Below are 14,370 nucleotides of genomic sequence, written 5' to 3'. Positions count from 1 at the left end.
GCATATTCACCAATTTCGTAAAAGTGAATGAGATAGTAAAATTAAATAATAAATTATTTGATGAATAAAAAAGGACAATAGAAATATTTTACCAATTGTAGTAGTATGGAATAAGTATAGTAGTATAAGATAAAAAATTTCCATTTTGGTTAAGAATATTACTATACAATCATAATAAAAATTAAATACATAGGATTTATCCATAAATAAATAACTGCATGGGCGGAAAACAAGTCTGAAAACGGAGAGACCGGTTCTTACCCTTTTCCTATCCACTGAATGTCAAAACGATGTAACAAGAATTCAGAAATTTGTGTAGCCAATCATTTTCACTAGTCTTTCCAGAGTCTTTTTCCCAGACTCTCTCATAAACAAACTGAATACATAGTTACATACATACATATATCTTTGACATTTTACACCACGATTTGAAAATTTTTCATATCACATCAAATATATTCCGATTCCTCTTAAATATCGTCCTAGAATCTCTCTCCCTCAACTGAATCTCTTTATCTTGTTTTCTAAGATTCGTTACCACTGAATCTGAGGTAGCCATGGTTGACGGTGAACCTCCACCGCGTCTTCAGGTGATATATAATTATATTTAATTATTTCTTTATAGTTAAAACATACATGCATTATTTATTTATTTTAATTCTTTGGTATTGACAGGGAAAATTTACTGCAACAGTGGTTTGTTGGCTTCTTGGCAATGGAGTTCTTTTCTGTTGGAATAGTATGCTCACAATTCAAGATTACTATGTTTCTTTGTTTCCGGTAATTTATTATCTACTTTCTGTTGCATTTTTTATTTGATATATCATGTATCTGAATTATTCTGGTTTAGCATAATCCAATTAGGTCTAATTTTAATTTCATTTTTTTTAATTTACTTGTGCAGAATTACCATCCCGCTAGAGTTCTTAGTCTTGTATATCAACCATTTGCATTTGGAACACTAGCAATACTAGCTTATAACGAGGCGAAAATCAATACAAGGCAGCGGAATCTATTCGGATTCGCGCTCTTTTTCTTCGGCGTTTTGGCTGTGTTAATTGTAAATCCTGTCCTTTTGATTGTAAATTTATGATTCCTGAAAATATATAGGTTTTGATTTTTGTTATATATTTGCCTTAGTTGGACTTAGCAACATCTGGTAAAGGAGGGATTGGAACTTACATTGGCATATGTATGGTTAGTGGTGTGTTTGGAATAGCAGATGCTAATGCACAAGGTGGAATGATTGGAGATTTGTCCTACATGCATCCGGAACTTCTTCAGGTCATAATCACAGTAGAATTTACGATGATAGTGAAAAAATTCATTCAATATATACAAATTTTTAATCTTTTTTTTTTGTTGATGTTGCAGTCTTTCCTTGCTGGTGAAGCAGCATCGGGCGCGCTAACATCTGCTTTGAGGTTAATTACCAAAGCTGCATTTGATAATTCTCAGGACGGTCTTCGCAAAGGAGCAAGTAAGTTCAACATTCTAACAACTTTGCATCTTTGATTAAAGATTATTGTACTGACTTGCATATTACTCTATCAACATACTTATAATTTTTAATGATACCGCTTCTTCTGCAGTTCTGTTCTTTTCTATATCAACATTCTTTGTGCTTCTTTGTCTTGTTCTCTATGGATTTGTATTTCCTAAACTACCAATTGTGAAGTACTACCGATCAAAAGCAGCGTCTGAAGGGTCAAAAACTGTTTCTTCCGACCTTGCTGCAGCTGGCATTCATTCTGTACTGCTTCTTTTGTTTTGTTTCTGCTCATTTTAGTTTTCTTTGACATGCAAATTCCTAACTGTTGGGATTTTATTTACTAGACTAATTTGTGTTTTTTTCAGGAAACCGGAGAATCAAGACAATTTGAGCGCAAGGAAAATAAAGAATTGTTAATGGAAAACATTGATTATGCACTTAATTTGTTTATGATATATTTGTTGACATTGTCGATATTCCCTGGATTCTTAACAGAAGATACCGGAAAACACAGTTTAGGCACATGGTAAGTTCATTCACAACATTGTCTATCTATTTGGATTTTTTCATCCTTTGAGTATATCATCATTTTGAATCTCTAAATGTGCGAGTTTATAGTCTGTTTGTAATTTTTTAACCAAGTTGATATTTAATTTCCATTTTTTGTTATAGGTATGCTCTTGTTTTAATTACAATGTACAATGTGTGGGATCTTATCGGAAGATACATTCCGCTGATTAAAATCCTGGATTTGGAGTCGAGAAAGTTGATCACTACCGCGTGCATTTCTCGATTCTTACTTATTCCTGCATTTTATTTCACTGCAAAATATGGTACTCAGGGTTGGATGATATTGTTGACATCTTTCTTGGGATTATCTAATGGTTACCTTACTGTTTGTGTTCTCACTGCTGCACCCAAAGGTTACAAGGTAAAGGATTCTTTAAGCAACTATAACTTTATAGAGATTTAGAGTTTATTTAGACATTGATTTGTTAATACTTGTTTTTTTACTTTTGAAGGGACCTGAACAAAATGCCTTGGGAAATCTGTTGGTATTGTTTCTTCTTGGAGGTATTTTTGCTGGGGTGACACTTGACTGGTTGTGGTTAATAGGCAAAGGATGGTGAGATGAGAAGTGAGATCTTGATCAAGATAATTCCAGTTTTGGTCAATTTTATCACAATTCTTTGAGGTTCTTGCTAACTCATGCCACTTATTGTAACCAATTATAATTAATTAACAATCTTATGTTACATTCTAATCTTTGGTGCTCAACATACTCTATTATACACCACAAATGCTGAATGACAAGAAAACACATACACTTACCATTCCACAAATATTTTGTATACGATAAACAAAGGTTTTAAAAAACGTGGTCGCTTAAAGGTTTTGGCGATTTCGGTGGATGGAGATGTCGTGATACTCATTACGATCGCCGCAGTATGAATTAACCATAATTTATTCTTTAATATAAAACCGATGAATAACGTTCGGTGCTAATAGCGTTTTATTGCGGATGTTGTCACAGTCTACAAAGTTTTTTAAAACCTTGTGTTAAACATCTCGCTCCCACTAGTACCTGTAAAATTGCAAATATGTAATTCTTAAACAGTTGTATCAGTCCCTGTGAGCATAGCTCAATGGTGGAGCTTGAATGGTTAATTTGGGTGGCTATTTTGGATTTACTATGAATATATAAAGAGTTTCATTAATTATAATGTAGAATGTTGTAGTGCAATATGGAAGAAATTATAAAAAAAATAATGTTTTTTTTGTTGGTCACATGTTCAAGTTCCATTAGTGATTCTTTGAGAATTAAACCCATGATTCTAGCTCAGAAAAAGACTCCTTGTTGTTGATCTACTTTGAAATATGTTAAGTGTTGTGGTGTAATGGAAAATAATCATCAAAAATAATGTTTTTTTTTTCATTTTAAGTGGTGAGAGTATCTATTATGATGGTGAGGGTCTTTGGTAAATGGAGAAGGAGCATGATTAGGAGGGTACTAATAAAATTAGCATTTTAACATTTAAATTAGTGGAGCAGAGAGATGTAATTTGTATTACAAGTGTATAATGATACGTACTTTAATGTGATGTATAAATGATTATTAGAGTCATCTTTGGTGAATGTGACACTTAATATCGAGTACCGTTCATTGGACTCTAACAATAAAGAAGAGTGTGGTGCGCGGTTCGAATGCGAGACTCTTTAATGAAAGTATACTTGTGCGTGTCGCTACCGCGAAAAATAACAGAGTCGCCACTAACATATTTATTTCCTGAAAGGATAGGAACGTCAGCAAACCTAAAATGAATAAGGATGAAGGTCTCGCGATTAGAGAAAGGGTACGGAAGTTGGTTACGCAAGGGGAAGGTATTAGCACCCCTCGCGCCTGTGGTACTCTACAAGATCCACTTAACTTTGTTTCTAATCAATGGGTGTGTTAACTAGTGTGTTTACTTGCTAAAGGGGAAATGAATGCAAAATATAGGGAAAAGAAAGAACTGTACTCACACGGGCCATACCCCGCTGCCTACATATTCTTTTTGAGGAATCAGAGTTATCGTAGCTCGGCTCAAATGTTTCTGTTTGTTTTGGTGTTTTTTAGTTGGGCGGTGTTAACGTTCACACTCTTGCATAAGGGACGGCCTACAATACGATCGAGCGGAAATAACATGCCCTTAGATGCCTATGAGGCAAAAGGAAAAGAAAGGATTTGGTTTGTATCTTTTAGTGGGAAAGTCCCTTTTTATGAGTTTCGATCATTGTTAGATGTTTTAGATGCATTATTGGTGTTTTTTAAGGGAAAGAGTTTAAGTATTTATTAGGTGTTTTAAAGTTGATTAAGGAAAAGAAAAAGGAATCTACCTAATTGTCATGTTAATGTCTACCTAGTTGTTTAAGGATTTTGATTCTATCCTAAGGGAGCATACAAAAGGGATTACACTAAGTCTAACATTCCTACGGGTAAAACGTCACACAAATGCAATAGTACACAAAGCAACAGCACACACTCGAGCTCCACTCATAAAGCACACAAACTACCGAAGTAGTGACCTGGAGACAGGGGAATTGCTTTAGCTAACGGGAAAAGCCACCCAAAGCCACTGTCAACGGAGAAAGCCGCCCGAGACAAGCACACAACAAGCGCTAGCTAACGAGGAAAGCCACTATCAACGGGCTTTTAACCCATTAACCTTGTATTGTTAAATCTTGGTCCCTTTTTATTTTAAAATTGTTAAGTATTGTTAAAGCTTAACCCTTTTAAACTTGTTAAGGATTTTAAAGCTTAACCTTCTTTTAAAAACTTGTGAGTATTTTAAAGCTCACACCCAAAAATATTTTGGACACTTTGGCCTTTTTTTTTTTCCTTTTTAAGAGGAACTACAAAAGCTCTGAATTCCCTTTTCTTTAAAAGGGGTATGTAGGCCTAAGATGATATGTATTATCGAGCTCACTTTTAAAAAACTTCTTTTCCCATCCCCACACTCTTTTTAAACAAGTTCACATATGCATGTACACAAAAACAATAATATTTTCAAAGAGGTTCTCATGGAATACCATGGATATGAGGGGTGCTTAAAACCTTCCCCTGTATAACAAATCCCTTACCCAAATCTCTGATAAGTTTATTAGTTTTGATTTTAAAAACTTATGTGTGTTTTATGCGCTCTTTCTCCCATTCCTTTTGGAAACAGTAAAGCACGGTGGCGACTATGTTTAAAACAAATGAGCTAAGTCTTTCCCATGACTTTAGTCTCACCAATTTCACTGCTACAACTTGTAAAAAACTAAGTATCAGAATATAATATATCAGAGCATTACGTCAGTGTTTGGTGCAAGAAGCCTTTTCCTTATCAGAGCTTTATCTGAACATCTGCTTCTAAGAAATCACAGTCAAAACCTGAGCAATCGACAGCCTTACTACTTCGATCTTGGAGAGCTTGTTGTAGTGACTTTCAGAACATGATCTTCTTAGAACAGAGATCAAGTGGAAAATACTTCTTGTTCTTGTAGACTTCCTTCAAAGTCATCAGAACTTCTTGTTCTTATAACCTTCCTTCAGAGATTAGATCTTCGTATTCTTGTAAACTTCTCTCTTGATGAAGCCTCCTGACTCTGAGAGACTAAAGTTCAAACTTTCTTCCTCTTATAAGCTTCCCTCAATGCAGCCTTCAGCTTCGTTTTCTGCTTCAGAACTTTAGAAACACAAATAACCGATTAAGGAGCATATATGTTCTTATTAGAAATATGTGTTTGTTATCATCAAAACTATTTCAAAGATGTAGAACCAAACTTTGTTCCAACACACTTTTCCCACAATCGTCAACAGTATTACAACATACAGGGACAACATAACATTATAACAACTATATCATCATGAATAATTATTCACCGACAAATTCAATGATTTTGTTTGTATCAATTATGCAGACAAATCATAAATGTTTATAACATAACAACAGACAATCAACCCAACTACAACGTGGCAACACACAAATTCATAATTAATCATAATACAATAACAGACAAAACAACAATTTTACACAGCCCAATTCCTACATACTGTTCATCATAATTTCCATTATAGAGTCAAAACCCCACCCTTACCTTGGATTGGAGACTTCTCTATTCCACTGGTTGAACCTAGGTTTTGCCCTAGCTTCCAACCTTTTCTCTTCTAAATCAGAATCAAAAGCTGAAAATTCTCCAAATATGCAGCACAGTGCGATGATGATATCACACAACTGAGACATAATTTTGAAGATCCCAACGGTTAAAAGTTAGATATAGGTGTTGCAAACCTACCCTCAAAATATGAGCATGATCCAACGGTTAACAAATCGGGGATTGTCGATTTAGTGAGACTGCTGCAAGAAAAACGGGAATGAATTTCTCTTCTCTTTTCTCTCTTCTCTGCAACTTTCATGACTAATTCCCCAAGACTTTTTCACTTCTAATCAACCTAATCCTTATATAATTAACTTAACTTAATTTCATTAAACCTATTGGGCCTAATTTTCACATCCCCACGTATACTACACACAACCATAGATATAAGCCCAACAAAATCTTATATTATTCTAATATATTACTACTACAAATCAACTTAGATAATCAACTCAATAATTCCCCTAATTAATCAACTTAGTAACTCATCAAAATATTTCACAACTTTAGCAATTAATCAAAAAATAATTTAATTAAATAATTAATTAAATTATCGGGCGTTACACCTCTAGACCCTAAACCCTAACTATAAAGTCTAAATAATGACTCATAATTAGGTACACACTATCTTAAATCCTAAACTCACACTTATGGTCATCCTTGACTTGATTATCGAAATGTTTGTAGGTACACACCCTCCACTAGTAGTCGTATATGAGAATTCTGACCAAGCACCACCATCAAATTATTACTCATTAGTCTACGGTCCTCGTTGTGAATCTAAGTACTAGATCAAAACATTTCTGTCGTCTATGAAAACGAATAAACGATCAACATTTCTCTTTTTTCAGTTCACAATGTATGTGGATCGGATATAAAAAGTTATCACTTCAGACCCATTATGTTCAGCTCTTGAATGAACAAAATAAATTTTCTCAGTCATCCTAATATTGGTAGCCTCATTCAGCTTATGTTGTACAAAATTCGATGAACTCATTAAAAAAATAACGAAACTACAAATTCTAGAAGACATTGTTCAACAAAAACAACATCACCATTTTCACACCAAAAAAAAAAAAGCTTTTGAATGAGATCTCAACCCTAAATTTAAAAACTTCCTTTCCTATGGAGCTCCAAACTCTTATGTGTTTAAGCATTTTAGAAAAACACATGTAACATGTTCGAAAAAATTCCAAAACAAAAACCACAATAGTTCATCAAATTCAGCTAATCCTTTCATGTTTGATCAATGAAACAGTGTTATAAATCTCATGTCGTTAAATTTGCTTCAGCCTATATTTCAGACAATAAGTGAGGCCATTTTAATTCAACAAGGAATGCTTAAACATTTTCTATGCATTGTATCAATCCCCTTTATGAACCTCATATGGAACAAGATAAGGATGATGATGATGAAACTTATTGTCAAAGAAGACATTTGTCCATGAAAAGTCAATCAATCAATTGTTCATATATCCAATGTGAATTCAACATTAAGAATGTCTAGTCGAAGATTATTGTAAAGGCGAAAAGGTTCTTATAAGGTGGAACGACATACCACAAACTTAACCTAAAGTGTGAGATACTTTCTATTTCATTTTGTCCATAATTATAATCTTTAAATGTTGATTAAAATTGATTTTCTTCATCAAATCACTTGGTAAATACCAAATATGGATATTTATTTCAATCAAATATTCTTATAATTTGAGTATACTTGGAATAAGGAGAATCATAGTCCTATTAACCATATACATTTGTATCAAAGAGGACTGAATCCTCATAAAGGAGACAATATTTTCCAAACAAACATAGCCAGTAAAGCCAACTTTGGGTCCTTATAGAAATGATGTCGGTCTTCAACGAAGCCAAGCCCTACTTGGCCCTTTAGCTAGAAAGAAAAGACCTAAATTCCTTATGAATATGATATTGGTCATTCAACGAAGTTAGGCTCGTTTTTCCCTTTAATAAGAATTAGAGAACTTTGGTCCTTAATGCATATACTAGCCCCCCCACCTGACTCTTCACCCAAGAAGAAAAGATCCCCTTATAAAAAGGATGTTGACCCCTTATAAAGATGATGTTATGGCCCTTCATTAAAATAAATATTTAACCGCTAACATAAGTGACAACTACTTCAATTTTATCTAATTAGTATCCTATGATTTCCATTATTCATTGCATGATCAATTCTACAAGCTCTCACACTTAGTTGAGTGAAAACTTCGGGCCTCAACCTCCGCGAGCTAGATTCCCCTTTCAAACTATGTTACCCCAAGTAATTTGAGAAATTTATAATATTTCAAAAAATATGTAAATATTGTGATTAATTTCATTTCATTTTATTTACCATATTTTATTTAATTTCAACACAAAATCTTTAAAAAATGTTTTATTTCATTTTTAATTCTTTGATAAAAAAAACTTTAAAAATTAAATTAAAAAAAATTACAGATAAAATTATAAATACTTTTGTTACCATTTTAAAAATAAATAAAAAAAGATTTACAAAATCAGTTTACAATATGGATATTAGCTTTATTTTTTCCCAATTTAATACAAAATCTCAAGTAATCAATTTGAAAGGTATATTTATTTTACCCATTAGTTGAGCTCAAATTTCCAAAAATAAGTGGCAATAATTTTTAGTTTAATTGCTTTCCACGCTCTTATTAATTTTCTCTTAAAATCTAAAAACATAAAATATTTTTATTTTAATTAAGAATCTTTCATTTTTAAAAATATAAACTATTAAAACAAAACAAATTTGTGTTAATAAGTTAATATTCTCATTGTCAACTTTATTTATTTATTTGTAATTTTAAAATGATAATTGTTAGAACAAGATTTGTTCTTATCAATTATCTTAGTTTTGATGATAACAATAATATGAATTTTGCTTAAGATAATATGGTACTCTAATCCAATGCAATTTCCCTTTCAGGAAATATATAAAGAGTACGCATAATTCAGCGCTCAGAAGTTGTATCTCAAATGGTTCAGCATGCGACATCAGAACATGGTCTGGCAAGACATCAGAAGATGGTCGAAGCAGAATCAGAACATGGGTCTATGGAAGCATCAGAAGAACATGAGATCAGAAGCACTGAAGATCAGAAGATGGTATCACGCTCAGAAGCACTTCAAGGTCAGAAGATCAGAAGATGCTATGCACCAAGCTGTTTTGACTCTGATGATATTCAAACGTCGTATTCACAAACATCAGATCAGAAGGAAGTACAGGTGGCAGACTACGCTGACTGACAAAAGGAACGTTAAAAGCTACTAAAGGCTACGTCAGTAGACACAGCGTGAACAAGGCTCGAGGTAGTTGACAAAAGCGTATAACATTAAATGCGATGCTGTACGGAACACGCAAAGCATTAAATGCATTCAACGGTCATCTTCTCAACGCCTATAAATATGAAGTTCTGATGAGAAGCAAGGTTACTAATTTCTACATCTATTCTGTGAATATCAAACTTGCTGAAACGCTGTTCAATCAAAGCTCAGAATCTTCATCAACTCACTACATTGCTGTTGTAATATTTTAGTGAGATTAAGCTTAAACGTTAAGAGAAATATCACAGTTGTGATTATCGCTTTTAAGAAGCATTTGTAAACTCTTGAATAGATTACATTAAGTTGTAAGGAACTAGAGTGATCGTGTGATCAGTATACTCTAGGAAGTCTTAGCAGTTGGCTGAGCAGTTTGTAACTAGAGTGATCGTGTTGATCAGAATACTCTAGGGAAGTCTTAGGAGTGAACTAAGCCTAGAGTGATCGTGTTGATCAGTAGACTCTAGAAAAGTCTTAGAGGGTATCTAAGCAGTTGTTCCTGGAGTGATCAGTGTGTGATCAGAAGACTCTGGAAGACTTAGTTGCGGACTAAGTGGAAAACCATTGTAATCCGTGCGATTAGTGGATTAAATCCTCAGGTTGAGGTAAATCATCTCTGCGGGGGTGGACTGGAGTAGCTTCGTTAACAGCGAACCAGGATAAAAATAATTGTGCAATTTATTTTTATCGTCCAAGATTTAAAGTCACACTTATTCAATCCCCCCCTTTCTAAGTGTTTTTCTATCCTTCAATTGGCATCAGAGCGCCGGTTCTAAGGTGCAAGCACTTAACCGTGTTTAGAAAAGATTCAGGAAGAGAAAAACGCTTCATTTAAAAGATGGTTGATGAAAGTGAAAAGTCTACATCTACACCTGCATCTACATCTGGCTCTGCTGAGCAATACAACGGTAACAATGGTTATACTAGACCGCCGGTATTTGATGGTGAAAACTTTGAATACTGGAAAGATAAACTGGAAAGTTATTTTCTGGGTCTAGATGGTGATCTATGGGATCTTCTAATGGATGGTTACAAACATCCAGTAAATGCCAGTGGCGTGAAGCTGTCAAGGCAAGAAATGAATGATGATCAAAAGAAGCTTTTCAGGAATCATCATAAATGTAGAACTGTTTTGCTGAATGCTATCTCTCATGCTGAGTATGAGAAGATATCTAACAGGGAAACGGCCTATGACATATATGAGTCCTTGAAAATGACTCATGAAGGAAATGCTCAAGTCAAGGAGACTAAAGCTCTAGCCTTAATCCAGAAGTATGAAGCCTTCAAGATGGAGGATGATGAAGACATTGAAAAGATGTTTTCAAGATTTCAAACTCTTACTGCTGGATTGAGAGTTCTTGACAAGGGATACACCAAGGCTGATCACGTAAAGAAGATCATCAGAAGCTTACCCAGAAGATGGGGTCCTATGGTGACTGCATTCAAGATTGCAAAGAATCTGAATGAAGTTTCTCAGGAAGAGCTTATCAGCGCCTTGAGAAGTCATGAAATAGAGCTGGACGCAAATGAGCCTCAAAAGAAAGGTAAGTCTATTGCATTAAAATCAAATATCAAGAAATGCACTAACGCTTTTCAGGCCAGAGAAGAAGATCCTGAAGAATCAGAATCTGAAGAAGAAGATGAACTGTCCCTGATCTCCAGAAGGCTAAATCAACTCTGGAAGACCAAGCAAAGGAAGTTCAGAGGCTTCAGAAGTTCAAGGAAATTTGAACGTGGAGAATCTTCTGATGAAAGAAGATTTGACAAGAAGAAGGTCATGTGCTATGAATGCAATGAGCCTGGACACTACAAGAATGAATGTCCAAATCTTCAGAAGGAAAGTCCCAAGAAAAAGTTTCATAAGAAGAAAGGTCTTATGGCAACCTGGGATGAGTCAGAAGATGATTCAGAAGATGAGCAGGCTAACTGTGCGCTGATGGCGACAGAAGATGACGGATCAGAATCTACATCAGAATCAGATTCTGAAGAGGTATTTTCTGAACTTACTAGAGATGAGTTAGTTTCCGGTCTAACTGAACTTCTGGAACTCAAGTCTCAGATTAGTCTCAAATACAAAAAGCTGAAAAAGCAATTTGAATTTGAAACAAAGAAGCTTGAGTTGGAGAATTCTGAATTAAAAGAAAAACTTTTAAAATTATCCAATAATGTTGGATCTCCTTCTGATTCAGAGAAATCCACTCCTAGTCTAAACCATATTCTGAAAGAATATGATTTAAGTTTCAGGAAGTTCTTATCTAGAAGTATTGGCAGAAGTCAGCTAGCTTCTATGATATATGCCGTATCTGGAAACAAAAGAGTTGGCATTGGTTTTGAGGGTGAAACCCCATACAAACTTGAACCTGTTGATGAAATGAAAATTACATACAAGCCATTGTATGATCAGTTCAAGTATGGCCACTCTCATGATATTAGGCACACTTCACATGCTCAAAATTTTCACATAACACACACCAAGAAGCATGTGACACAACCTAGGAAATATCATGAAACTCACATTAAAAATTATCATGCTGTTCCTCCTATTGCTTATAATGTTAAACCCAAGTTCAATCAGAACTTGAGAAAATCTAACAAGAAAGGACCCAAGAAAATGTGGGTACCTAAGGATAAGATTATTCCTATTGCAGATATCCTTGGCTGCAAGAAGGACAAAGCACAACATGTCATGGTACCTGGACTCTGGATGCTCACGACACATGACAGGAAGAAGGTCTATGTTCCAAGACCTGGTGCTTAAGTCTGGAGGAGAAGTCAAGTTTGGAGGAGATCAGAAGGGCAAGATAATTGGCTCTGGAACTATAAAGTCTGGTAACTCTCCTTCCATTTCTAATGTACTTCTTGTAGAAGGATTAACTCATAACCTCTTATCTATCAGTCAATTGAGTGACAATGGTTATGATATAATCTTTAATCAAAAGTCTTGCAAGGCTGTAAATCAGAAGGATGGCTCAATCCTATTTACAGGCAAGAGGAAGAACAACATTTATAAGACAGATCTGCAAGATCTTATGAGTCAGAAGGTGACCTGTCTTATGTCTGTTTCTGAAGAGCAGTGGGTCTGGCACAGAAGATTAGGTCATGCTAGTTTGAGAAAGATTTCTCAGATTAACAAACTGAATCTGGTCAGAGGACTCCCTAATCTGAAATTCAAATCAGATGCTCTTTGTGAAGCATGTCAGAAGGGCAAGTTCTCCAAACCTGCATTCAAGTCTAAGAATGTTGTTTCTACCTCAAGGCCATTAGAACTCTTGCACATTGATCTGTTTGGACCAGTCAAAACAACATCTGTCAGAGGAAAGAAATATGGATTAGTCATCGTAGATGATTATAGCCGCTGGACTTGGGTAAAATTCTTAAAACACAAGGATGAGACTCATTCAGTGTTCTTTGATTTCTGCATTCATATTCAATCTGAAAAAGAGTGTAAAATCATAAAGGTCAGAAGTGATCATGGTGGTGAATTTGAGAACAGATCCTTTGAAGAATTCTTCAAAGAAAATGGTATTGCCCATGATTTCTCTTGTCCTAGAACTCCACAACAAAATGGAGTTGTAGAGCGAAAGAATAGGACTCTGCAAGAAATGGCCAGAACCATGATCAATGAAACCAATATGGCTAAGCATTTCTGGGCAGAAGCAATAAACACTGCATGCTATATTCAGAATAGAATCTCTATCAGACCTATTCTAAATAAGACTCCTTATGAATTGTGGAAGAATAGAAAGCCCAACATTTCATATTTCCATCCTTTTGGATGTGTATGCTTTATTCTGAACACTAAAGATCATCTTGGTAAGTTTGATTCCAAAGCTCAAAAGTGTTTCCTTCTTGGATATTCTGAACGCTCAAAAGGCTACAGAGTATACAATACTGAAACATTGGTTGTAGAAGAATCAATCAATATCAGGTTTGATGATAAGCTTGGTTCTGAAAAACCAAAGCAGTTTGATATTTTTGCAGATTGTGATATTGATATATCAGAAGTTGTTGAGCCAAGAAGCAACGCATCAGAAGCAGAGCTCCTCAGAAGCAAAGAACCAGAAGATCAAGTATCAGCTTCTCTGGAGGATCTAAGTATTTCTGAAGAACCATCTGTCAGAAGATCATCCAGACTCATCTCTGGTCATTCAGAAGATGTCATTCTTGGAAAGAAGGATGATCCAATCAGAACAAGAGCATTCCTTAAGAACAATGCAGACTGTCAATTAGGTCTTGTATCTTTGATCGAGCCAACTTCTGTTGATCATGCTCTAGAAGATCCAGACTGGATAATTGCTATGCAAGAAGAACTGAATCAGTTTACAAGGAATGATGTTTGGGATCTTGTTCCTAGACCAGATGGATTCAATATAATTGGTACAAAATGGGTCTTCAGAAACAAGCTCAGTGAGAAAGGTGAAGTGGTAAGAAACAAAGCCAGACTGGTGGCTCAGGGTTATAGTCAGCAAGAAGGGATTGATTATACAGAAACCTTTGCACCAGTGGCCAGGTTAGAATCTATTCGTCTATTAATTTCTTTTGCCACTCAACATAACATCACTCTCTATCAAATGGATGTTAAGAGTGCCTTCTTAAATGGTTATATAGATGAAGAAGTTTATGTCCATCAACCTCCTGGTTTTGAAGACTCTATGTCTCCGAATCATGTGTTTAAACTAAAGAAATCATTATATGGATTGAAGCAAGCTCCCAGAGCTTGGTATGAACGCTTAAGTTCTTTCCTTCTAGATAATGGTTTCACTAGAGGAAAAGTGGACACTACTCTCTTTTGTAAAACCTTTGAAAATGATATTTTAATTTGTCAAATATATGTAGATGATATTATTTTTGGAACATCT

At 34.8% G+C, this 14,370-nt stretch overlaps 1 protein-coding gene across 1 annotated transcript; it reads left to right on the top strand.

Moving 5' to 3' along the window:
• The first annotated feature begins 241 nt into the window (after window positions 1–241).
• On the top strand, window positions 242–2,768 carry LOC131606683 (equilibrative nucleotide transporter 3-like). Its single transcript, XM_058878849.1, has 9 exons — window positions 242–590; window positions 676–780; window positions 905–1,060; window positions 1,141–1,284; window positions 1,375–1,480; window positions 1,593–1,753; window positions 1,858–2,018; window positions 2,165–2,423; window positions 2,515–2,768. Exons 1-9 carry the CDS (start codon window positions 558–560, stop codon window positions 2,620–2,622), a joined length of 1,233 nt encoding a protein of 410 aa, XP_058734832.1. The 5' UTR covers window positions 242–557; the 3' UTR covers window positions 2,623–2,768.
• Window positions 2,769–14,370: the final 11,602 nt, after the last annotated feature.

The sequence above is a fragment of the Vicia villosa genome, linkage group LG5 (assembly GCF_029867415.1).
Source record: "Vicia villosa cultivar HV-30 ecotype Madison, WI linkage group LG5, Vvil1.0, whole genome shotgun sequence".
Lineage (NCBI taxonomy): Eukaryota > Viridiplantae > Streptophyta > Magnoliopsida > Fabales > Fabaceae > Vicia > Vicia villosa.
Note: the sequence above shows the minus strand (reverse complement) of the source record. Positions and strands in the feature narration are given on the sequence as shown.